The sequence below is a fragment of the Rhinolophus hipposideros genome (assembly GCF_964194185.1).
Source record: "Rhinolophus hipposideros genome assembly, chromosome: 25".
NCBI lineage: Eukaryota > Metazoa > Chordata > Mammalia > Chiroptera > Rhinolophidae > Rhinolophus > Rhinolophus hipposideros.
In genome coordinates this window covers 9,537,137-9,560,891 of record NC_138071.1, presented here as the reverse complement: position 1 = coordinate 9,560,891, position 23,755 = coordinate 9,537,137, and the positions used below count along the sequence as shown (strand labels likewise).

At 37.8% G+C, this 23,755-nt stretch overlaps 2 protein-coding genes across 2 annotated transcripts in view; both read left to right on the top strand.

Annotated features, from left to right (window-relative positions):
- Nucleotides 1–23,755, top strand: part of IQUB (IQ motif and ubiquitin domain containing) — a 196,249-nt gene that overhangs the window by 159,267 nt on the left and 13,227 nt on the right. The gene's annotated exons all lie outside the window — the stretch shown is intronic.
- SLC13A1 (solute carrier family 13 member 1) overlaps nt 20,369–23,755 on the top strand; it is a 144,632-nt gene continuing 141,245 nt past the window's right edge. Inside the window, exon 1 of the mRNA XM_081038569.1 lies at nt 20,369–20,579. Coding sequence (XP_080894695.1) covers nt 20,490–20,579 — 90 coding nt within the window. The 5' untranslated portion in view covers nt 20,369–20,489. The remainder of the gene's footprint in view (nt 20,580–23,755) is intronic.

Here is a 23,755-nt window from a genome sequence, read left to right as displayed (position 1 = left end):
TCAATTGGTTGCCTCTTCATTTTGTTGATGGTTTTTTTTGCTGTGCAGAAGCTTTTAAGTTTCATATAGTCCCATTCGTTTATTTTAGATTTTACTTCCATTGCCTTTGGAGTCAAATTCATAAAACACTCTTTGAACCCAAGGTCCACAAGTTTAGTACCTATGTTTTCTTCTATGCAGTTTATTGTGTCACGTCTTATACTTAAGTCTTTGATCCATTTTGAATTAATTTTGGTACATGGTGACAGATAGCAGTCCAGTTTCATTCTTTTGCATGTGGCTGTCCAATTCTCCCAGCACCATTTATTGAAGAGGCTGTCTTTCCTCCATTGTATGTTTTTAGCTTCTTTGTCAAAAACTATCTGTCCATATTTGTGTGGTTTTATTTCTGGGTTCTCAATTCTATTCCATTGGTCTATGTGTCTGTGTTTCTGCCAATACCATGCTGTTTTGATTATTGTAGCCCGGTGTTACAAGCTAAAGTCAGGGAGTGCAATACCTCCAGTATTGTTCTTTTTTCTTAAGATTGCTTTGGCTATTCCGGGTCTTTTGTGGTTCCAAACAAATCTGATGATTTTTTGTTCTATTTCTTTAAAAAATGCCATTGGGATTTTGATGGGGATTGCATTAAATCTGTATATTGCGTTGGGTAATATGGCCATTTTAACTATGTTGATTCTTCCAATCCATGAGCACGGAATGTCTTTCCATTTGTTTGTGTCTTCTTCAATTTCTTTCAAAAATGTCTTATAGTTTTCAGCACATAGGTCCTTCACATACTTGGTTAAGTTTATTCCTAGGTATTTTATTCTTTTTGCTGCAATTGCAAAGGGAATTGTTTTTTGTATTTCTTTTTCTGAGATTTCATTGTTGTATGTAGGAATGCAATGGACTTTTGTATGTTGATTTTGTAGCCAGCAACTTTACTGTATTCCTTGATTGTTTCTAACAGCTTTTTGGTGGAGTCTTTAGGGTTTTCTATATATAGCATCATGTCATCTGCAAAGAGTGATAATTTAACTTCTTCATTCCCAATTTGGATGCCTTTTCTTTCTCTTGCCTGATGGCTCTGGTAAGGACTTCCAAAACTATGCTGAAAAGCAGAGGTGATAGGGGACAACCCTGTCGTGTTCCTGAACGTAGAGCAAAGGGCTTCAGTTTTTCGTCATTAATTATGAGATTAGCTGAGGGCTTGTTATATATGGCCATTATTATGTTAAGGTATTTTCCTTCTAAACCTATTTTATTAAGTGTTGTAATCATAAATGGATGTTGTATCTTGTCAAATGCTTTTTCTGCATCAACTGATATAATCATATGATTTTTGTCCTTTATTTTGTTTATGTGATGTATCACATTGATGGATTTGCGGATGTCGAACCATTCTTGTGCCCCGGGAATGAACCCCACTTGGTCGTGATGAATAATATTTTTAATGCATTGTTGTATTCGATTTCCTAGAATTTTGTTTAGGATTTTTGCTTCAGTATTCATCAGAGACATTGGTCTGTAGTTTTCTTTTTTTGTGTTGTCCTTACCAGGTTTGGTATCAGGGTAATGTTGGCCTCATAAAATGAGTCAGGGAGTACTGTCTCTTCTTCAATTTTTTGGAAGAGTTTGAGCAGGATTGGTATTAGATCCTGTTTGAAGGTTTGGTAGGATTCACTAGTGAAGCCATCTGGTCCAGGACTTTTGCTTTTGGGAAGGTTTTGGATGACTGATTCAATTTCATTACTGGTGATTGGTCTGTTTAGATTTTCCAGTTCTTCATGGTTCATATGTTTCTAACATGGTTCTATATGTTTCTAACAACTTGTCCATTTCTTCTAGGTTGTTGAATTTGGTGGCATATAGTCCTTCATAGTATTCTTGCGTGATCCTTTGTATTTCTGTGGTGTCCGTGATAACTCCCCCTTTTCATTTCTGGTTTTGTTTATTACTGTCTTCTCTCTTTGTATCTTAGTGAGTCTATCCAAGGGTTTGTCGATTTTGTTAATCTTTTCAAAGAACCAGCTGTTTGTCACATTAATTTTTTCTATTGTCTTTTTGTTCTCTATTTCATTTAGTTCTGCTCTGCTTTCTGTTATTTCCTTTCTTCTGCTGACCTTGGGTTTCACTTGTTCTTCTTTTTCTAGTTCTTTAAGTTGTAACATGAGGTTATTTATTTGGGATTTTTTTTGTTTCTGAGATAGGCCTGTAATGATATAAATTTTCTTCTTAAAACTGCTTTTGCTGCATCTCAAAAATTTTGGTAGGATGTATTTTCATTGTCATTTGTTTCTATGTATCTTTTGATCTCTCCTCTAATTTCTTCTTTGACCCAGTCGTTCTTTAAAAGTATGTTGTTTAATCTCCATGTGTTTGTGTTTTTTCCTGCTTTCTTTTTGCAGTTGATATCCAATTTCAAAGCCTTGTGATCAGAGAATATGCTTGGTATAATTTCAATCTTTTTCATTTTTCTGAGGCTGATTTTATGTCCCAATATATGGTCTATCCTTGAGAATGTTCCATGTACACTCAAAAAGAATATAAGGTCTGGTGTTTTAGGATGAAGTGCTCTATCTATGTCAATTATGTCCATTTCATCTAATGTGTCATTTAGGGCTGCTATTTCGTTATTCATTTTCGGTTTGGATGATCTATCCATAGCTGACAATGATGTATTTAAGTCCCCTACTATAATTGTGTTTTGGTCAATTTCTCTCTTTAGTTCTGTTAGTAGTTGCTTGGTATATTTTTGTGCTCCCTGATCGGGGACATGAATATTGATGACTGTTGTGTCTTCTTGTTGTATAGTTCCCTTTACCATTATGAAATGTCTATCTTTGTTTTGTTATCTTTTTCACCCAGAAGTCTGTTTCATCTGATATCATTATGGCTACACCTGATTTTCTCTGGGTACCATTTGCTTGGAGTATCAATTTCCACCCTTTCACTTTGAGTCTATGCTTGTCTTTGTAGCTGAGATATGTCTCTTGGAGACAGCATATGGTTGGGTTTAGTTTTTTGATCCAATCTGCTACTCTGTGCCTTTTGATTGGTGAGTTCAGTCCATTTAAATTTAGGGTGATTATTGATATGTGAGAATTTCCTGTCATTCTATCTTTAGTTTTCTGGTAAGTCTGTGTCTCCATTGTTTCCTTGCCTTTTTATTGTTGTCTGTTATTTCTGTGTGGTGGTATTCTATGATGTTTCCCTCTGTTTCTTCTTTATATTACAGTATATATTTCAGTTCTGGATTTTTTTTTTGAGTGGTTACCCTTAAGTTTATGTAAAAGAAAGTGTGATATTTACAGTATTCCATTTTCTTCAGCATGCTAACTTTCTCCATTCCCATATTCCGGTTCAGGCCTTTACTCTCCCCCATATTATGTTTCCACAAATTGTCCCTGTTGATGGTGTTCGAATAGCCTCCTTTAGTATTTCTTGTAGTGCAGGTTGTGTATTAGAAAATTCCCTCAGCTTCTGTATGTCTGGAAAGATCTTTATTCCTCCTTCATTTCTAAAGAATATCTTTGCTGGATAGATTATTCTTGGCTCATAATTTCTCTCTTTCAATAGTTTGAATATTTGGTTCCACTCCCTCTTTGCTTGTAGAGTTTCTGCTGAAAAATCTGATGATATTCTAATGGGCTTTGCTTTGTAGGTTACCGTCTTCTTTTCCCTGGCAGCCTTGAGGATTATTTGTTTGTCGTTGATTTTACACAGCTTCAAAACAGTGTGTCTTGGAGAAGGCCGGTTGGGATTGAGGTAATTAGGTGTTCTATTTGCTTCTTGGATTCAAGGATCCAGTTCTGTCCACAAGTTTTGGAAGTTCTCATCAACAATCTGTTTGAATATATTCTCTGTTCCCTTCTCTCTTCTTCTCCTTCTGTTATGCTCATTATTCTTATATTGTTCTTTCTGACGGAGTCAGAAAGTTCTTGTAGAGTTCTTTCATTTCTTTTAAGTCTCAAGTCTTTTTCTTCTTCCATCTGTGTAATTTCCAGATTTCTATCTTTGATGTCACTGATTCTTTCTTGCATCTGGTCAACTCTACTACCTAAGCTGGTTATTCCATTCTTAATTTCTTCTTAATTGAGTTCTTAATCTCCAGAAATTCTCTTTGGTTCTTTTTTAAAATTTCAATATCTTTCGTAAAATGCTCATGTTGTTCTTTGATTGCGTTTTTGAGTTCATTAAATTGCCTTTCTGTGTTTTCTTGCATTTCGTTGAGTTTTTTCAGAACTGCAATCTTGAATTCTCTGTCATTTAAGTCACATATTTCCATATGTTTAAGTTCCTTTTCTGGAGACTTTTCACTTTCTTTCTGAGCTGTCTTGTTGCCTTGGTTATTCATGGCAATTACTGATTTATTATTTCTCTTCCTAGACATCTACAGGAGTGGCTTCTGCAACCGGTTGATAGGAAGAGGTCTTTCTTTTGTTTGCCAATACTTGTTGGTAGAATGTTGTATTTTCTTTCCAACTGCAGCCTTTTTTTCCTCTCTCACACAGCAGTGCTGTTTTCTCTGCACTATTCCAGCTTCTCACACAATGGGGAAATTCCCTGGGAAACGGGCTTCTCCTCTGTTAACAGTTCGCCTTAGTCATAGGGCGCTACGTCTCTGTGATTTATGGGGGGATGCAGAGAGCTTCTGAAGTTCCAAAGCTCTTTCTGCACCCGGTTCAGAGCCCGTATGTTTCAGCAGTTCTATTTACTCCTGCAGGGATCGCCCAGATAGGTGGGGTCAGGGGCAGGGTGAGTTGTGAGAGGTGGCCCAGAGCAATGGTGGGGACCACCACCAAAGCCGGTCCACTTCCACAGCTTCCTCCCCCCTGCGGGAACCAGCTGGGCTGCGAATCTGTTTGTGCGGTCCACAGTTCTCAGAACAGCAAAAATCCTGTCCTTTTGATCTGACACTGCTACTTTATCGCTTCTAGCACCGGGCAGGTGGGGGCGGGGCAAGCTCTGGGAGGGTACGGAGGGGGGCGGCTAGTCTCAGTGCCTAAGGCTTCCGCTCTCTGCTCAGCAGTGAGGGCCCAAATCACCGTTTTCAGCCTTCTTCCCTCAGTCCTTTCTCTGAGGTCTCTGCCGTGAGCGTTGGGTTCAGCCATGTTATATGCTGCCCCCTCAGCCCTGTGGGCCGTAAGCGGAGCCCTAGCAGTCCGAGCTCTTCCCCCTCCCGCAGCTGTGGTAGTTCCGGGATGCAGCGAGCTCGGAGCACTGAGCTAGGTGTGTGTCCTGTGCCTGAGTAGTTCCATCTCCGCACTGCTCTCTTCCCTTCTCCCCTGCTCGTGCGACTCTCCCCCCTTTTAGGCGAATTCAGTAGTGGGCCTCTTCGTCCTGCCCATGTGCTGTGCAGGGAGTCCTCCGTGAAGCCATTGCTGCTCCACCAGTTGTAAACTCCAGGGCTGCTCTACAGAGGCCCACCTCACGCCGGCATTTTGATGACGTCTCCTTATTGTCAGTTTTATGGTGAATTCTCCATATCCTTGTTGTTGTATACAAGTTGAATAACAGGAAGAGAAAATACAGAGGCTGCTTATTTATGTCAGCAGTCAGTGAAAATGAGACAGTGCTGCTGAAGGAGGCCTGGACCTGGCAGTTTACAAGTCCTGGCATTCAAGTTTGATGTGGTTACAGGAAGTTTTGAGGCACAGCGGGTACTCTAGCTTTTACGGTGCAGTGTTTCAGGCTGCATGGTGCTGTAACAACTTACATACTTTGGAGATTGGCTAAAAACAAAACAAAACAAAATAGGCGTAGTCAGAACAAATTTTCCTATGGCAGACTAAATTTACCAGGGATTTATAATCCAAGTTCTTATCCTGAACAAGAGTATCTTGTCGAATATAATAAGGCATCTCCTTCTGTGTTGTGACCATAACTCAAAGAATGGTAAATATGTACCTAAGTATATTAAAGATTTATTGAGTCAAAGAATGGTGAATTTACCAGTGGAAGAATCAAAGGCTAGAGAAGTGACCTTTTAAGATTACATAGTTAATTACTGACAGAGCTGTGATAGGAACGCATGACTCTTAACACCTAGGGAGTCTCTTAGCTAATAGAATGTATTAACCGTGTCTTTGATTTTCTGTTTTCTGAAGTTTTGACATCTGGGGCCTTTTTGACCCTTGCAAGGGCTGCCCCTCCCAGAATTAGCCAATGCCCTGGAGATAGTAAACAACTTTCTCATTAGCATGCTTTTCAATCACAAACCAGCCAATCCAGAGCCCACATCTATTTTCACCTACAAAAATAGAAATTTCCTGCAGTTCAACCTAATAGGTGAAAGCAACCTGCTTTCCCTAACCACCTAACCCTAACCACCCTAACCACCTAATCCCTAACCACCTGCTTTATTAGGCTCCCATACTCTCAGTCACTATCCACCTGCCCAAATCACCCAGGACCAGGTACCAGACAACTAGGGACAGTCCGTATGCCCCAGAGCCCCGTGACATTATTCAAGCTGCCCAGTCTTAAGGCTGGTTACCCTGTCTTACTTGTTCCTTCCTGGGGAGACCATAAAAGCTCATATTTTCCCCCTTTCCTCTGCCTCCTGACTGACCCTGGTGCTTCCCAGTGTGCCCCTCCCCCCACATGATATGGTGAGTCCCCATTTCTTGGGACCTGTGAGTACAACAAACTGTCTTTTCAATGGCAGTGATCTCCTGATCTGTTGGCTTTGCTATACATAATAAAAAGTCTATGTATTAAGACACGTGGACCCTTCTTAACTATGATAGACTTGGGTTATGCTACCACCACCAAATAGGCATTATGTGGAACCAGATTACAAATCATTGCCTTTGGTTCTGCTTTATACCAACACTGTATCATTTTCCATCATTGAAGCAGATCTAAGAGAGGTCAGAGCTACACCTCTGTTATAAAATTATGAGTATATTTTAATATGTACATAATATTATATTATGAAATATTTAAGAGGGATGTACATATTTCAGATTTTCTTTCCCTTCAATTTATCCTCTTCCTCTTCCAGATTCATATAGATTGGTGAGTGAGAGTCTCTGGTGAACGGCTGCCTTCAGCTCAAAGCACACAAGATATACGGCCTTTTGGCTTCGTTTGGTAATCCTGGGCTACTTATGACAAAGTTCACGTAAAATGCTAGAAAAGAAAGAGGCTCTGAAAATCCATACCATTCAAAAATTGCATCTCTATGACCATATGGAGGGTTCACAACCAGGTGGGAAATAGTAGAGGGCTTTGAGAAAGTCAGAAGGCTTTGGAAAAGCATTTGGGAGTTCTCAGAGTGAGGGAACATTTTCATATCACAATTTAGAGAAATCTATCATTTTAAATCAAAGATTTGTAGAAAATTGCTTTCACCTATTAGGTTGAATTGCAGGAAATTTCTATTTTTGTAGATGAAAAATGGTTGAATATTGACAATTCCCTACAGTTCTATTAGTAGAGTAAGTAGGGTTTTTCTCTGCCAAGCACTGCTTTTTATCAATGTGAGAACTAGGAAAATAGGGCCCTAATAATCCAAGGTAAACTGTTACTCCTATTTTAATTATCCCCCAAATCTATAGATGGACGATTATACCATAATTCTCACGGGCAAAATCTTACAGGCACAGTGCCTTGACTCGATAAATCAATGAGTGAGGAAGCCAGACAGATCAACATTTTAGGACTAAGAACACGAAAGCTCACACTTCTGTTTTTCAGAGTAGAGCTGATTTTCTGCTCTGGTAGTAATACTTAGCCTTGTCATCTCTAATCTGACAATTACCAAGCTTTGTAGTAGCTTCTACTGATGGTCTGATAACGTTATTTTTATATCTTCCTCTAACATTTACAGACAGTGAATTTCATACTGGTGACAAGAAAACACCGACACTTAAATGATTGCAGAAGTTTCCTCAATATTTTTTTCCCCGGTATTACATTTCGACGGGGTAGAATTTGCAAAATGAGTAGAGCAGCTGGTAAATAAAGATTAGATTAGGAAAGATCTCTGCCTCCTTAGAGGAAAAGAAATTGATGGAAGTGAAAAAGAATTTCTGTGGTGTTTATCTTGGAACGCACATTAGCAGAGCAAAACCTTCTGGGAATTTTTCTGTGCTGCCACAACCTCTTCTGTTTGCAGATTCTAGGCTTTGGTGACAAAACCATGTTGCATTCATATGCACCGATTCTATTTCCTTTCTGCTGACATTCGGATAGCTGGAGGACAGTAATAAATTCACTTTGGAGCCTGATGTGTACAATCCACATGATTTTAACAGTGAACTATAAAGTAGATGACCCACCTCGGTCAGTTCTTCAGCAAATATAGTCTTGTCTGACTAACCTTTGTGCAGTTACTTAGTATTGTGTTGTGAATGAATATATACCTTTTTTTAACTTCATATGTTTCAGAGCAACGACATACAAAGTCTGACAATTAAGTATGTGAACTTGTTGCAACGATGTTGCTAACCATTTTTGATATCAGAAGGATTATTCTTTATGAATTTGTACCATCTGGACAAACAGTTAACCAAGTTTACTATGTGGAAGTGCTGAAAAGGCTGCATGAAAAAGTTAGACGACCTGAACTTTTCACCAACAATTCATGGCTCTTGCATCACGAAAATGCACCAGTTCACACGGCACTGTGTGTGAGGGAGTTTTTAGCCAGTAAACAAATAACTGTATTGGAATACCCTCCCTACTCACCTGACTTCTTTCTTTACCCAAACATAAAGGAAATATTGAAAGGAAGACAGTTTGATGACATTCAGGATATGAAGGGTAATATGATGACAGCTCTGATGGCCATTTCAGAAAAAGAGTTCCAAAATGGCTTTGAAGGGTGGACTAGGTGCTGGCATCGGTGCATAGCTTCCCAAGGGGAGTACTTCGAGGGTGACCCTAGTGATATTCAGCAATGAGATATATAGCACTTTTTCTAGGATGAGTTTGTGAACTTAATTGTCAAACGTTGTACTCCTAATTGCCTATAAACTTAAAATCCTCAGAAGTGAGGTATGGAAACACTCTGGTCTGGCTGTAACGGCAGCTCCACAATGATGACTTTTCAGTGATGGAAATGACAGGCTGGTCAGCTGTACCTTAAGAGTTAATCACTGTCTGAGGTCAATGCCTGCAATGAAGTCCGTGGCTTTTCTTGCTCCATCCAGTCAGTTATTAAAATAACCAGTGGTGTCAGCCCATCCATTGATTTCTATTGTCAGTGGTAGTAATGCCTTGAGGGCTCTTATTTTACAGAAAATGCGGCAGTTACTGACAAATGATATGCTGAACCATGTTCAAACTCCTAGCTAATTTTAAAAAAGTGAAACTCAAAGCAAAATTTATAAAGATTTGTGATATTAAAAACTGGATGCCTCAGAATGCAAGCGTAATACAGAAAGTGAGAAGGATAATAACTCCTGTTTGAGAGGCACAAAAAAGGGAAAAGTAGGAGGTCTAAGGAAAGGCTGAGCTTTGGCAATCATGGAGACTAAATTGTCCAGGTCTGGCCCCAGGCAGGCTGGACACTGGCCTCATGCCATCACTGGGGCATGTCATAAACCACTGTTCTCGGGCATTCTCTCAGTATCTGTGTTTGTTGAATTCTCTGGGTTTGTCTAGTCCTTTTTATGCTGTTATTTCAACCAAGTGATTATTCAGTATCCTGAACCTTGGTACCCAGAATTAAGGCCTTCTTTCCAACAAAGAGGTACCCCAGGACCTGACATCTGGGGACAAATTAGCGTATGTTGTTAATATGCATACTCTGTAACCTAGTAAAGACTCTTCATTTTAATTCGAGTTGTGTGTCTGCTTGAGAAACCTGTGACAGATATTTTTAAATGCAAGATTAAAACTTTTTTTTCAGTTTTACTGAGATCCATTGACATATAACATTGTATAACATAAGGTTTACAGCATAATAATTGATATGTGTATGTATTGTGAAATGACTACCACAAATAAGTTTAGAGAACATCCGTCAGCTACGGTTTTTGAATGGCCGTGTCATGGTACCTGGTTTTGTCACTGCCTTAGCTGGTAGGTTTCCTTTCTTCCTCATTTGATTCTGGCTTGTTCGACTTTTTCTTTCCACTATACTTATACTTTGTTTTTACTTAAGTGATATCATTATCTAAGTGAGGAGGTGTTGTTTTGTTTGTTTGTTTGTTTGTTTTTCCTGTTCTTCATTCTATATAGAACTTTCATGCTGTTTTCTGATTCCTTTTTTTTTTTTTCATGAGGTAATGGAAGTTCTTTTGTAGCTGTGATTTCACTAGAATAAATCTCCTATTCGTGCTCTGTTCCTGGAGGTTGCTTCCTCTCCTTCACCTACAGAATACCCTGACTGCAGGCTGTGACGCAGAGCTACAGCTAATGTGCGTTACCTTTGCCCCTAGGTTTGGGGCAATGCTGCTTTCCAGGTTTCTGCCTTCTGGATACTTAATGCTTTTGAGTGATTGCTTTTCAGATGTCTAGATGCCGTCTCCCCTTCTTTTGTCAAGTTGAATCTCATTTTGTTCATTTCTGTTCCCGTTTCCACACTCTAGTGGGAAATTTACATCCTCTTTCTTCCCATACTAGGTTTGTTTAACAACTTCCAATTTGGAATCATGAGCCAGCATTGTTTTTAAGAAGTTCATTTCCTAGTTCAGATTATTCATAAACACAAAGTCTGTTCTCCTCCTCGCTTAACTTCCGTAGAACATTGTTTATACTTCTCTCTTATCACCTCCCTGACAGCCTTGCATATGATTAGTTGTGTTCATTTTCCCTACAAAATTATACGTGTCTTTAGGGGAGAGAATATGCAGCTTGTATTTTCCACAGGGACGATCATAATGCCTTTCACACAGTAGGCATTTAGTCAATATGTGGGAATTACATTATTGTGAATATTTGTGAATATTTGCTGTGCAGATAGATGCCTCCTTAGAACGAGGAGTAGTGCCACTCAACCTAACACACAGTTTGTGTACTTTTCTTCCCATTGTCTTTCAGCTGATGTTTCCCATGTGTACTTATGCAAATTAATTTGACTTAACACTGTTTTTATAGTTTGAGGTGCTGCATTGTGTCTTTTAAAGTCAAGGCACACAATAAGTGTTCCATTTGTTCTAATCAGATGAATTTCAAAGGGGATATTTTTTTTTCCTTTTAAGTTAATTGGGCATTTTCATCCTGGTGTTTAAGATTCTGCTTGCCTTTGTTGCAAGATATTGAAATGTTTTCACTTGGCATTTTGTAATTATTACATAAATGAGTATCAGAAGACATACAAGAGCAGTGTTTCACCTTTTCTCTTATTTTGCCAGGAGCCCAGAGTGACTACGCTAGCCTTGAGGACTCGTGTCACAATTTCCCCCTAGTTTTCTGTGTAACGTATTCTCCTAATTTCAAACATAAAACAATTGCACTGTAAAAAAAATACAAAAAAGCATAAATAAGGAAATAAAAGTTAACTATAATCTATAATTGAGAGATTATCATCATTAATGTTTTAGGAGTATGTTCTTCCATTTTTAACAAATTATTTTTGTTTTATGATTTTCTTTTTTCACTTCAATGCACATGAGACATTTTTTAAGACCTTAAATATTCTACAAATCATTTTCAACATTCAGTATTCTTTATATTTTGATATATCATGATTTATTTTGACAGTCTTCTAGTTTGGGATATAAAAGACTGTTTTTCTTATTTATATCCTTATAAACACCAGTGTATTACTTTCATAATAAGTTAATTTTCAATGAGTCCCCAAATCCTCCTCCTCTTCTCCAAAGATAAATAGTATTTCCATTTCTACCATTATAGATGAGCTTTTCATAATTTTGCATTTTTTTATAAATGGAAACATACAGTATTATTCTTTGGTGTTTGGATTCTTCCATCCAATATTATCTTTTGTATATAGAGGGACCAGAGCTGCTGGTGCAGTAACAACTGGGAAGTTTAAATTCCTAAAGTTCTGTTGCTTGTGGTGTTTTTTTTTTTTTTTTTCCGGTTGGTTTGTTTGTTTTCTTCCAGAACTACTCAGTCATTCCCACTGGTGAGCCTACAGTCTGATCAGCAATTTTTAGGTGCCAGCATTGCGTTTCTTTTACAGAACACCATAATTAGAGCGAGTCAAAGGACAGTGTTGTATGAGGCATTAGTGTGCCCAGAAAGGAAGTGAACAAATCCCCAATCTAGAGTGGGACATAGACAGAGAAGTGTAGTCTTTTGTCAGTACTTCCATTAGTTATGGTGATGTAAATGTTTATTGACTGTGTTAATGAAAAATTGAGATGTAACTAAACTGGGAAGATGAGGAAGGAGAATTAGGGATCCTGGTGTAAGAGTGCCATATGAGTAGTGTTTGCTAGGATTACGTTTGTTGTGTATAAAGTGAAAATGCAAAAGAAGACTGGCTTAAGTAAACTACAGACTCATTTCCTCCCAGGTAAGTGAATTTGAGAGCTAGACTGTCCAGACTGATGTGGAATTTCCTCCATCAAATAGTTGGGGACCCAGGCATCTTTCAAATCACTGCCTTGCCATGCTTCATCCTCATGACCCAAAGTGGCTGCTTGAGATCTATCCATGACATCTGCATTCCAGGAAGCAGGAAAGAGGAAGGAGAGAAAAAGAGACCACTTGTCCATTTTTTAAATTTCATAATTGAATATAACACTCATATAAAAAAGTGCCACATCATGAGTATAGATCAACAAATATGACAAAAGCACTCACCTAAGTAGCCACAACCCAGGTCAAGGAATAGAGTATCACCAGCCTTCTAGAAACCCTTCTTATGCCTCCCTCCAATCCCCAAATCCTCCTCCTCTTCTCCAAAGATGAATAGTATTTCCATTTCTACCATTATAGATAAGCTTTTCATAATTTTGCATTTTTTATAAATGGAAACATACAGTATTATTCTTTGGTGTTTGGATTCTTCCATCCAATATTATCTTTTGTGAACTAACCCATGTTCTTATAAGTAGCTACTTTCTATTCAGGTCCTTTGAAATGTCATTTTTGTTCTTCCAGGTTCCATTGTTCCTGCTGAGAGGTTACCTGTAAAACTTCTTGTTGAAATTTTGAAGATAATCTGCCCTTCTTCCTCTCTGTCTTTGATGTTGAGCAGTTTTGTTATGATATGCCTTAGGCCTGGTTTTCTTTAAATTTGTCTTGGCTGAGATTTGTAGTGTTTCTTGAATCTATGAACTGATATCTTTCATCAGTTTTGGAAACTCTGAGTCATTATCTTTTCAAACATTGCTTCTGCCCACTTCTGTTCTTCCTCCTCTGGGGCTTTTCCTTCTTTTCCCCAACTCCTTCCAAGGTGCCCTTCCCTCTCCTTCCTCCAATTCCATTATGAGTACTTAAGTCAGTGTATATACCCTGTGTCTCTTTTTCTGTTTCCATCATTTTTCTCTGTTCTTGATATTGTCTTCTGTCCTACCTTCTACTTCACTCATTTGTTCTTTAACTATAAATATATGCTATCAATCCATTAACTGAGATCTTAATACCAGTTATCATATGTTTTAGTGTTAAAATTTTTATTTGGTTCTTTTCTAATAGTCATTAGTCTTTGCTGAGATTCTCAATCTTGTCTTTTATTTATTTCAACATGTTAGATCTAGTTAATTTATCAATATAATCTGAAGATTAGGATGATACTATTTTTTTCAAGAGAGAATTTGTTTGTGTCCATCTGGCAGCTAGGGTCAGTAGCAATCCTGGATCATCTCAATCCAGTGAAGAATTGGGATACTTTTAAACTCAGTTTCCTGTAATTTTCTGTAAAGAATGCTCTATTTCTGTTTCATTGTTTTGCTTAAAATGTAGTTTCTCACAAACTCAACCTAAAGTCTTAATAGTTTACCAGGACTTCTCTCTTTCAAGGGTCTTATACTCCAGTTTTTATTCCTTTAGTCCAATAAGTATCTCAGAAACTCTGCTCAGCTTCTTAGAGAACTTTCCTGGAAGCTGCGTAAGTTCTGTGGTATGTAGCCCATTTATTCCCCTAGATTCACCTGTTTTCCACTATATCTTTCCACAGTTAGAGGTATTTTATCAAGTTCAAATAATTGCCCCCCTTCCTATTTCTTCAACCCTAGTGGCATTAGTGGCTTCCTAGTTGTTCTTAGCCCTGGGAACTCCACCATGACTTTCTTACAGTTTTTCCTTAACCATTCCTACAATTTTGTACACGGTTCCATTGTTAAGCATACGTCAGTTACACTTTTGACTGTCCCATCTGTTTCTTGCCACACCGTGATGGAAACATGCCCATGGGGAAAATAGAACCACAACTGCTGTACTCACTTCTCTGGATTTCCTTCTCCTGGATCTTGGCCCTACAAATTTTTCCTGCCTTGTTAAATCTCTAGTATCTCAACTTGTTTTACTTTTCAAAAATACATTGCTCATCTTTTCTAACTGTTTTCAGTGGCAGGGTTGTTGTGAATTCTATACCCTATTATTTCTGAGAATAGAATTCCCCCACACTTGCATTTTAAGGGAACTATTCAAAAAGTTTACAATATACTCTTTAGTCATATTTAGTCATATGTGATTGGTTGCATGGCTCTACTTGCCTGCAAGGGAGCCTGGGAAATGTAGTCTTTTACCTAGATGGCACTATACTCAGATTAAAATAGAAGCACTGAGGCACTGAGACCATTTATTGTTTATTGCAAGCCAGGCACTATTTTCAGTTTTGGAGATAAAGCAATGAATAAAACGAATACAGCTTAAAGTGTAGTTTATTTGTTTATGCTTTTATTACAGATTACTTTGGTTTTTAATTAAACTTTTCTAGTTTCCTGAAAGTACTTAGTGGCTAATACAAAATATACTACAAATATATTTTAATTTTGCCTTTCACAGCAATTATTATTTCCTAAGTTACCTCCATGTGACAACTACTCATATGACATATGAACAGTACTTGAGATGATATCTGAATGTGTGATCACTCAGTGAGTTAGTTATGAGGAAGAGGTAAAGGAAAATTATAGAATCAGAAAGCTCTAATTAATACTAGACTTGAAAATAACATTGAGCCCTGAGGTATGAGGAGCTGCAGTTAGTTGAAGAGGGATGATCAGGAGACCTGGGTGCAAGTTCCAATATTTGCCATTTTCAATTGGGCAAATTAGTCTTGATGGGGCTCAGTGTGCTCACTTATAAAATGAGAAAATAAACCACTTCTTTCTTTGTCAATGGAGGTTGAGTAGATCAAGTAACATAGCATCTGTGATGACAATTTTTTGAGTTGTAAAATGCTGCTAAATATAATGGTTACTAAGATTTATGCTGAATGTAAATCAAAGTATTAATAGATCCATTTTCTTCAAATGTAACTAATATTTTATTAAGAAATTCACCATGCCAAATGGCCAATTTCATTATTAAATGCAAGATGTGAGATCTTTTATTTTTCAGAATGTAAATACAAAGGATGTCAGAGACAAGCATACATTTCTTTTATGGGGTGCTTAGTATTTAGAAAATGGTCCATGTTGGTGAATCTGCACCACCTCTGCCATTTCCATAGCAACACGCTCTGATGTAACAGAGGAACTTGATGGAAAAATAAAAAATAACTCAGAGATATGGTAATGGGAATTCATAAAGTTACTAGAAAAGTACAAAAAAAAGGTTTTCATGTAAATAGTCTCTCTTCCACCTCTGAACTTAATATGAAATTCTTCTATGAAAGTTATCTGTTACCATGGCTCTCAAATTTTAAATACCACCTACTCTTTTTTTCTCTCTATTAAAAAGTTGGTTGTTGCAGAGTGAAACATGTTTAGGAAAACACAACCTAGCAGGCTTATAATTCCTGACTCACTTAAGGGGACACACAGTGTCTCAGCCAGCTCACATTCTTAGGGCCCAGCCGTGGTTCGAAGAGCACAACAGTTGGGAATGGATCTCATTACCCTTGAGTCTGACTCCAAGGTGAGCATGGAATAGATGGACTGCTAACCAGGTTGTGTTGTATGTTTTTGTCCGTTTTAGTCTTTTCAGTATTTATTGACTTAAAGTAAATAATGATAATAGTAAACATTTATGTAGCAGTTACAACATGCAGGCAATATTCTAGGAGACGTGTGTGTTTTCATTCACTGTATCATAACAGCACTTAATGAAATAGGTACTATCGTTATCCCCAATTTGCAAGGAACAGAGAGTTCAAGTAACTTGCCTCAAATCACATAGCTTGTAATGTAAACTGTACTGTTTGTTTCCTCTATCCGATGACAATTTATTTGGTTTGGTACCTAGAAGATCACTGTCTAAGATTTATGGCAGGCCATACTGTAGTATTATGATATCCCATTTCTACCAGGGATGGTGAAACCTTTAACACTTAAGTTGGCATAGAAAACGGAGAATGAGAAATGTTTTTCCTGTATAAATACAAGGAGAAAGGGAGATTCAGTATCTTTTGGTTCAGGCCAAACCCCACTACTGTACTTTGCTATAGTATTGATAGCTACGATTTATAAAGCACCTTTTATGTGTTTGGTAATATAATGTACATTTTATATATATATTTCTCATTTAATTCTCACACTATCCTGTTCTGTAGGTTTTTTTTTTTTTTCATTTTACAAGTGAGGAAATGAAGACAAAAGGATTTTGAGTGAATGATTGGAGGATGGAATTGGCCAATAAATTTTTTATTTTTTCAATGGAGGCTCAGAAATTTTAAATAAGTTCATAGTGGTGGGTGGTCCAGTGTTTAAATCATAGACTGATTCCAAAATCCAGAAAGTGTTCAAAAGGAATTGATGAAATTTACTTACACAAATGCATGGGTGCTTCTGCAAAATATTTTATCAAAGCAAAAAGGGTGGGTGGAAGTAGTTAAAAATTTATCATGTATCATGCTTGTCTTGACTCTAGTAGATGCTCTGGAATGATAACTTATTTCCTTCCTGTATCAAAGTCTCAGAGTTCACATACAAACACACAAAACGTCAAATATGCCCATGTTTTATTTTACTTTTATTCATTCATTCAAAAAATCTTTAACACCAACTCTGACCACACACCAGGCCAAGTAATAAAAATACAGAGAAGAGTGAAACATCTTTTTTGTCTTCAAGTTGCTCATAGTTGAGTGGGTGAGATGGTAAAGAAATAATGATAAGTGAACACATAGGATAAAACTCATTTGTGGATTTTGGGAGTGGTTCAGGAAGAAATATCAGACAAGAAATAACGTCTGAGAGACATTTAAAGGATGAAGTAAATTTTTCCAGGAAGCCTGGGTTGGGGAGCTGATTTCAACCATGGGAAAAAGAATGAGATTTTAAGGTATAACTATGTGGAAAGAAAATAGAAAAACAATATTGCCTTGTCTGAAAACTGGTCACTCCCCTAAAACATGTAACTTTTTATTTTTGTATGAACATCATTAATTTAAAAGCATGTTTCTGATTTTTCAAGAGGATAAACATTTGCAAAGCCTTTTGTGGTAATACAGATTCATCGAGAGATTTGTGGATGGTTTCTCATTCTTTTCTATTTGTCAGTCTTAAAGTTGCTGAATTTAACACTGTGTTTCATTAAGCAGAGGATTGCTTCTCATATATATTGCAAATATAAGTATTTTAATTGGGAAGATAGAAAGCTCAGGGTATATTAAAGTGGTTTGAGTTGTAAATTGACCATTTATAATGATAAACTTCCCCACCCAAACTCCTTGGCAAATATAATTCATCCTTTTCGATCCTTCTGTTATACTTAGAGACTACTTCTTTTCTGAGCTTTCTTTTCCTAATTATTAAAGTATCTTTAGAAATGTTGGCTTTATCACCGAATCGGTGAAAGTATGTGAAATATAATTATTTCTTTCCTCTTGAGGAACGTCATCTTCTAGGTGAGGAATGTAAAAACGAACTCAACTCTTTCCATTGATGTTTTCTTGACTCTTTTCACATAGCCAGGTGGTCTTCTGATTTGCCTCAGTTCCTGCCCATTCCAATCTCTCTTTTTGTCCTCAAAACAATTCCACGTGTCTTTTCTCTCTTACTATCTAGGTTTTATTCTAAATCACCTCTTTCATTGACAATCCTTTGTCTATTCATAAAGCTGGAGATTCTCTTTTCTCTAATGGCCAGTGCTTATGAATAGTGGGTTGATGGGTGAATTCTTCTTTTCTCAGAGAGCTTACCCCAACTGTTCTTCTAACTGCTAATAAATTTGTTAATCTTATCACTTCACACAGTTCAGTGCTCCTGGGGTGTTCATTTGAATGGACTCACGGACAACCCTAATCAGTGACACCACATAAAAGCCAGAGGTCTTGTGAGTATGTGTGAGTGATAGGGTTGGAGGCAAATGAGCCTTGAGCATCAAAGAATCTTCAAATTTTTGAGCCAAAACAATTTGGGAGACCAAATAAGAAGGTGAGCCCCAAGGCTCCAACCTGTGGCACCTACCCAGGGCTACTAGAGCAAATCTGTTGAAATCAAGTGGGGTTGGCCTTTTGGAAAATGTAGATTATTATTATTATTAATTTTTTTGCGTCTTTTAAAGAACAGGCCTGGAAAATACTATTAAGTCTGGTGTGTTAGACTATCCCTTATTTTGGTCTGATTCTTTTCACTGGAGTGCAAGGAAGTAAAAGGAGGTTACATTTAAAATTGTTTACTGGAGTCTTCAGCTCTGAAGCACTTTGCAGGTCTGGAAAAACACATAGAAATTCGGCTCTTAAAAGTAATTCCCAAGCTACTTAAATTACATGATTTAATACTCTATAGGGAAAGGGTTGGAGGACTCAGAAGAAACTGACCTTAACCCCTTTAATAAGAAAAGCCCTTTTTGGCCTTTTAGTCTCACAATTAATATCAGGGCTTAGAGAATGAAATTCTCTATGATAGTATTTACCTAGCCATATCTCTCTGTCATTTGCTTAAATATTTATTTTTCTCTCTCAATTCCTATCATTCATACCAGAAATTTGGGGTCATTTTTATTTTGTCTTTCTATAAAAATTAAATAAGTGTTTTTGTTTGTTTGTTTGTTTTTCCCCTTCCCTAGAAAGACCAAATTAACCCCTCTGAGTGCCACATCCTTGTAATGAGACTATTAGCTGGGATTTCCTCATGTTCTCCCTTTGGGACTCAGTAAAATGATGGCTTCCTGATGGGTCACTTTGGCTCTTCACCCATGCGGAGCACATTCTCCTTCCCCTAGCTGCCTCTGAAATGTGAAACTTGTATTTTTTTCCTTTCTTCTGAGTGGCAATAGAACATGGAAATACACTGGCTCTCTCACACGGTAATTTCCCTTAGGTAAAGAATTTCATTCCTGGTATTTGAACAGTGTTGAGGGATTTGGGTCACTCCTTCAGAATCCATAGTACAATATTTCACAGGAGAATGCAGGAAAAAAAGTGAGTCTCATACTTAATTCTACATAACACTTGCAGTGCGAACAGAAATGTGAAAGTTAGAGTCTAGGGGAGAAACTCAATTTTAAGTTTTGTAAGTTGCCTGCTGCTGGGCTGAGCGAGGCATGCGTTTGAATGTAAATTTACCTTTGTGGGTTCGCCAGAAATGTATCTGAGGCTATGAAAGCACACCTAGAATTCATGAAATAAGCAGTGATACATTCATTTAGCCACCTCAAAGGAAGTGGGGCTGAGTAAGTTGTGTCTGTTCCACGTGTTTTCTTATTTTTCCAGTGTTCACTAGGTATCTAATACATGTGTATTAACACAAATACATACATCCATCTGCCCCTCCCAGGTAATTGTTATGATCAGTTTGTAATTTCCTACCTGTTTGCAGAAAGAAGATTTTAGAGTGAAAGTGTTAGTTATTTTACATCGTACAACAAGTCACTAGGTGAGGGCTGATCCCTCATTCTTTAACAGCAAACTACTCAGCAGGAGTTTGGAGGCAGAAAATATAGAAGTCATGTATCCTCAGTATGTACTTGACTCTCATTTGGAGTTATTTTTCTAAGTCGATTATGGAATCTGAACCTTAGATGCAAGATTTTCAAAATAACTCATTCTCAAAAACAATAATAAAAATTTGCCTCATTGATTGTTGAATAAGTAACTTGTAACTTTTATTCTTTATGTTCCACTCTTCATGTCAATGGAAGTCTACAACCATGGGTAAAAGTGGACCTGAAATAGAGGGTTGGCTTGAAGTGGTGGTGGAGAAAACTGTCACAGAGGTGGCAGGGCTTATCCATAAATAGTTCATGTTGGGTGTGCTCCCATGACTGAAATACTAGATTCACTCACTGCTTCAGCATCCAAGACAATGATTGTAAAGCTGTTTGGAGGATGATGGAAATCCACTGAATCATTATCAAAGTGAGTTCCTGGGTATGAGATCTTTTTTATGCTTCCTCGTAGAACACCTGACATAAGAGAATATTGTGCATATGATACAATTGAAAAGGAGCGAGGAGGAGCAAAGTTTCCACCTGAAGCTACTGGGGTACTGCAGAGAAGCCCTGGATGGTCAGCCCTGGATGATGAAATGAGGACGAGGAAAGCACCACAATTCCTATCTGATTTGACCTTGCAATTGTATCCAGCTCTTTTTTTTCTTTGCATCATTTTTTTTCTTGTAAGTGGTTTCAACAAACAAACACTGCTTAAATATCTGATACTTAAGGTCTGCAGAATAATTCCCTACCCACCTTGCCCTAAAAACATCAGCTTCCTACTCCCCAGAGCCTGTGAATGTGTTAAACTTGCATGGCCAAAGGGAATTCCGGTTGCAGGTGGCAGGAAGGTTGCTAATCTCTTAAAATAGGGAGCTTATCCCGAATTATCCAAGTGAGCCCACTCAAAAGTAGAAGAGCAGGCAGAAGAGGTCAAAGTGATGCTATGCGAGAAAGACGAGCCCTGATGTTTTTGGCTTTGAACTTGATGGAATGGGACCGGGAGCCAAAGAATGAGGGTGTGTTCTAGAAAGTGCCAAAGGCAAGGAAACAGTTCTACTCTAGACTTCCGGAATGGAACACAGTCCTGTTGACTCCTTGATGTTAGCCCTGCTAAATGTGTGTTGGACTTCTAAATTGTAAAATGATAAATTTGTGCTGTTTTTAGTCACCAAGTTTGAGGTAATTTGTTACAGCAGTCATAGAAAACTAAGAATTAGATTTTCCACACAGGTGAATGGTCTAGGTAATGAAAGTATAATATTTTTGATTGACAGATTTAATCTTTTAGATGGAAATACCTCTGAAATAGATTGTGTGTTTCTCTACTACATTAAGCAGGATACATGGATCACAGTTTAGCTTTCTTCATAATTGTGGAACATAGTTATGAACACAAAGGTTTGGGGCTGCATAATGCAGATGAGCTGTTGGGGCTACTGATGGAGAAAAAACTATTGGCCATTACACTATGTGAGCCCAGCCCAGTTTTGTGGTTGTTTGATTTCTTGGGTCTGTTTTCTCCTTGTTATTTCTTTCTGCTGGCTGTTTGTAATTTTCTGCCAGCCACCCTGATACTGCTTATAATCTGTTTTTAATTAAACTTCTTAAAATGTAGACTTAAAATTATATTTAACTGAATTCAGAAAATATATCTGAGTGTCTCCTATTTGTATTTTTAAATGTGCTTGGATTTTCAGAGGATCAAACATAATATAAATGCAACGTCTGTCAGTATTGCAGTATACATTTAATATTCAGTACGAGCCTATGAGATAATTGGGAGACTAATAGATGCCTAATTTCTGTGGGTTTATCTCTGTGTCTGACCTAAAGAAGAGAACACGGTATTTTAAATCAGTAGGCTTGAGTGAGGGCTGGAGGCTCTGAGATACTTGCAAGTTTGAGTCACTGAAAAGCCTATGGTTGAGAGGGGAAAGGAGTAGAGGTCAGGTTGCAGAGGAAGGCAGGGTTGTGATAAACAGTTTGGATTTTATTCTAAGAGGAGACAATTAAGGAGAGAAGCAACATGATTAGAGCAAAGATCACGTGAATACTGTGTGAAGACTAGATTGGAGGGGGGCGGGTGTACGGGCAGGGCAGCAGGAGAGGATGAGAGGAGACCATTAATAGGGAAGCTATGCCAGCAGCCCAGGCAGCAGAGTGGTGACTTCAACTAAGTTTGCAGCCGTGGAACTGCAGAGGGGGTGGAGGTAGGCTTCACTTTGGAGGCAGAGCATATTACTTAGCTCTGGAAGGAAAGGGTGATGGTATTATGTTGGGCAAATATTCAGGTTATTTTGTGTGATAGGGGAGCTATAAATGACATAAATCACATTAACACAAGGCAAAAGGCCCTACATGTCATCACAGAGGTATACATATGTAGTGTGGAGATCTGATTGCCTGATCTCAGTGTCCGAAGCTTAAAATAGGGCCCCCAGCAAAGCTGCGGAAGCCCATCCCTTTGCTGCCCCACCCCCAAGGATGGCCTTTCTCCTGCTGCCTCCAAGACTGGAGTTCTGACTTGAGTGACCGCTCACCAGGCCAAGCAGATAGATAACTGCCTGCTCTAGGCTCTGCGGTGTATACCTGTAGCCCTGAACCCTTCTAAAAAAAAAAAAAAAAAAGGAAATCTAACAGGAATGCTTACATGTAAATCTTGACTTGTAAAAAGATCCAGTTTTTGATTGAACTTGTCCTGGGCTCAGAGATTTAAATGATGCCATCTCAAGCCTAAGAAAATCTGGAAGACTGATATATCATTCAGTTAAGCAAAATAAGCTTCATCTTTTGACTTTCAGTGTATTTCAGAGTTTCTAATTGCTTGAATCAGGAAAGGATCCACATACTGAGATAATGATACAGTGGTAACTCGGTTTTCGAACGTCTCCATTGACGAACATTTCGGTTTACAAACGGTGTAAAACCAGAAGTAAATGCTTCGGTTTTCGAACATGCCTCAAAAGTTGAACGTGTCACGCGGTTTCCACTGAGTGCAAGGTCCTGAGGCCTAGCTGTCCGCTGTTTTCAGACGTTTCAGAACTCGAACGGTCTTCCGGAACGGATTACATTCGAAAACTGAGGTACCACTATATAAGATTTTTTTGACCCAGACATCTAGCTGTAATAGATGCCAAGGGTTCCAAATAAAAGTGACATTTTGTAGTAAATACTAACATTTACCATTCAAATATATTTTTCATTATACTTTTCATAGGAATACCTCCCAGGTAGCCCGTTGTGGGTTTTTTTTTTAAGCTATAAACTCTTTATATCTTGGCAGAAATTTCTTGAGTTTTATAAGATGTCGTAACTCCCTGTTTATATTCCCTTAAATGTCACCCCACCGCCTGAGTGATAACCGAGGCCAATAAGTCACTCCTTGCTCACTGTATGAGAAGTAACAAGAACACCAACTAAAATAATTGATGGAATTCACCATTATTCTATATTAACAATATTATAATAGCCAAAAATTTTTTTTTTAATTCTGCTTTTTTTCCTCTAAAACTGATAATAATAGAGTGGTTACAAGAAAAAAACTTGAACATTCTTTCTAAATATCTTGCAAATAAGCTTAGATTGATTTTTAAAAACTTTTTATTGAAATATAGCTAATATAGAACATTATATCAGTTTCAGGTATACACCATGGTTATTCAACATTTATATACCTAAAGAAGTGATCACCATGATAAGTCCAGCAACCATCTGACACCGTACTGCGCTGTCATAATATTATTGACTATATTCCCTATGCTGTGAATTACATCCCTATGACTGATTTGTTTTATACTTGGAAATTTGGACCTCTTATTCCCCTTTAACTTTTCCCTCCTTTCAAAATTTTTCAATT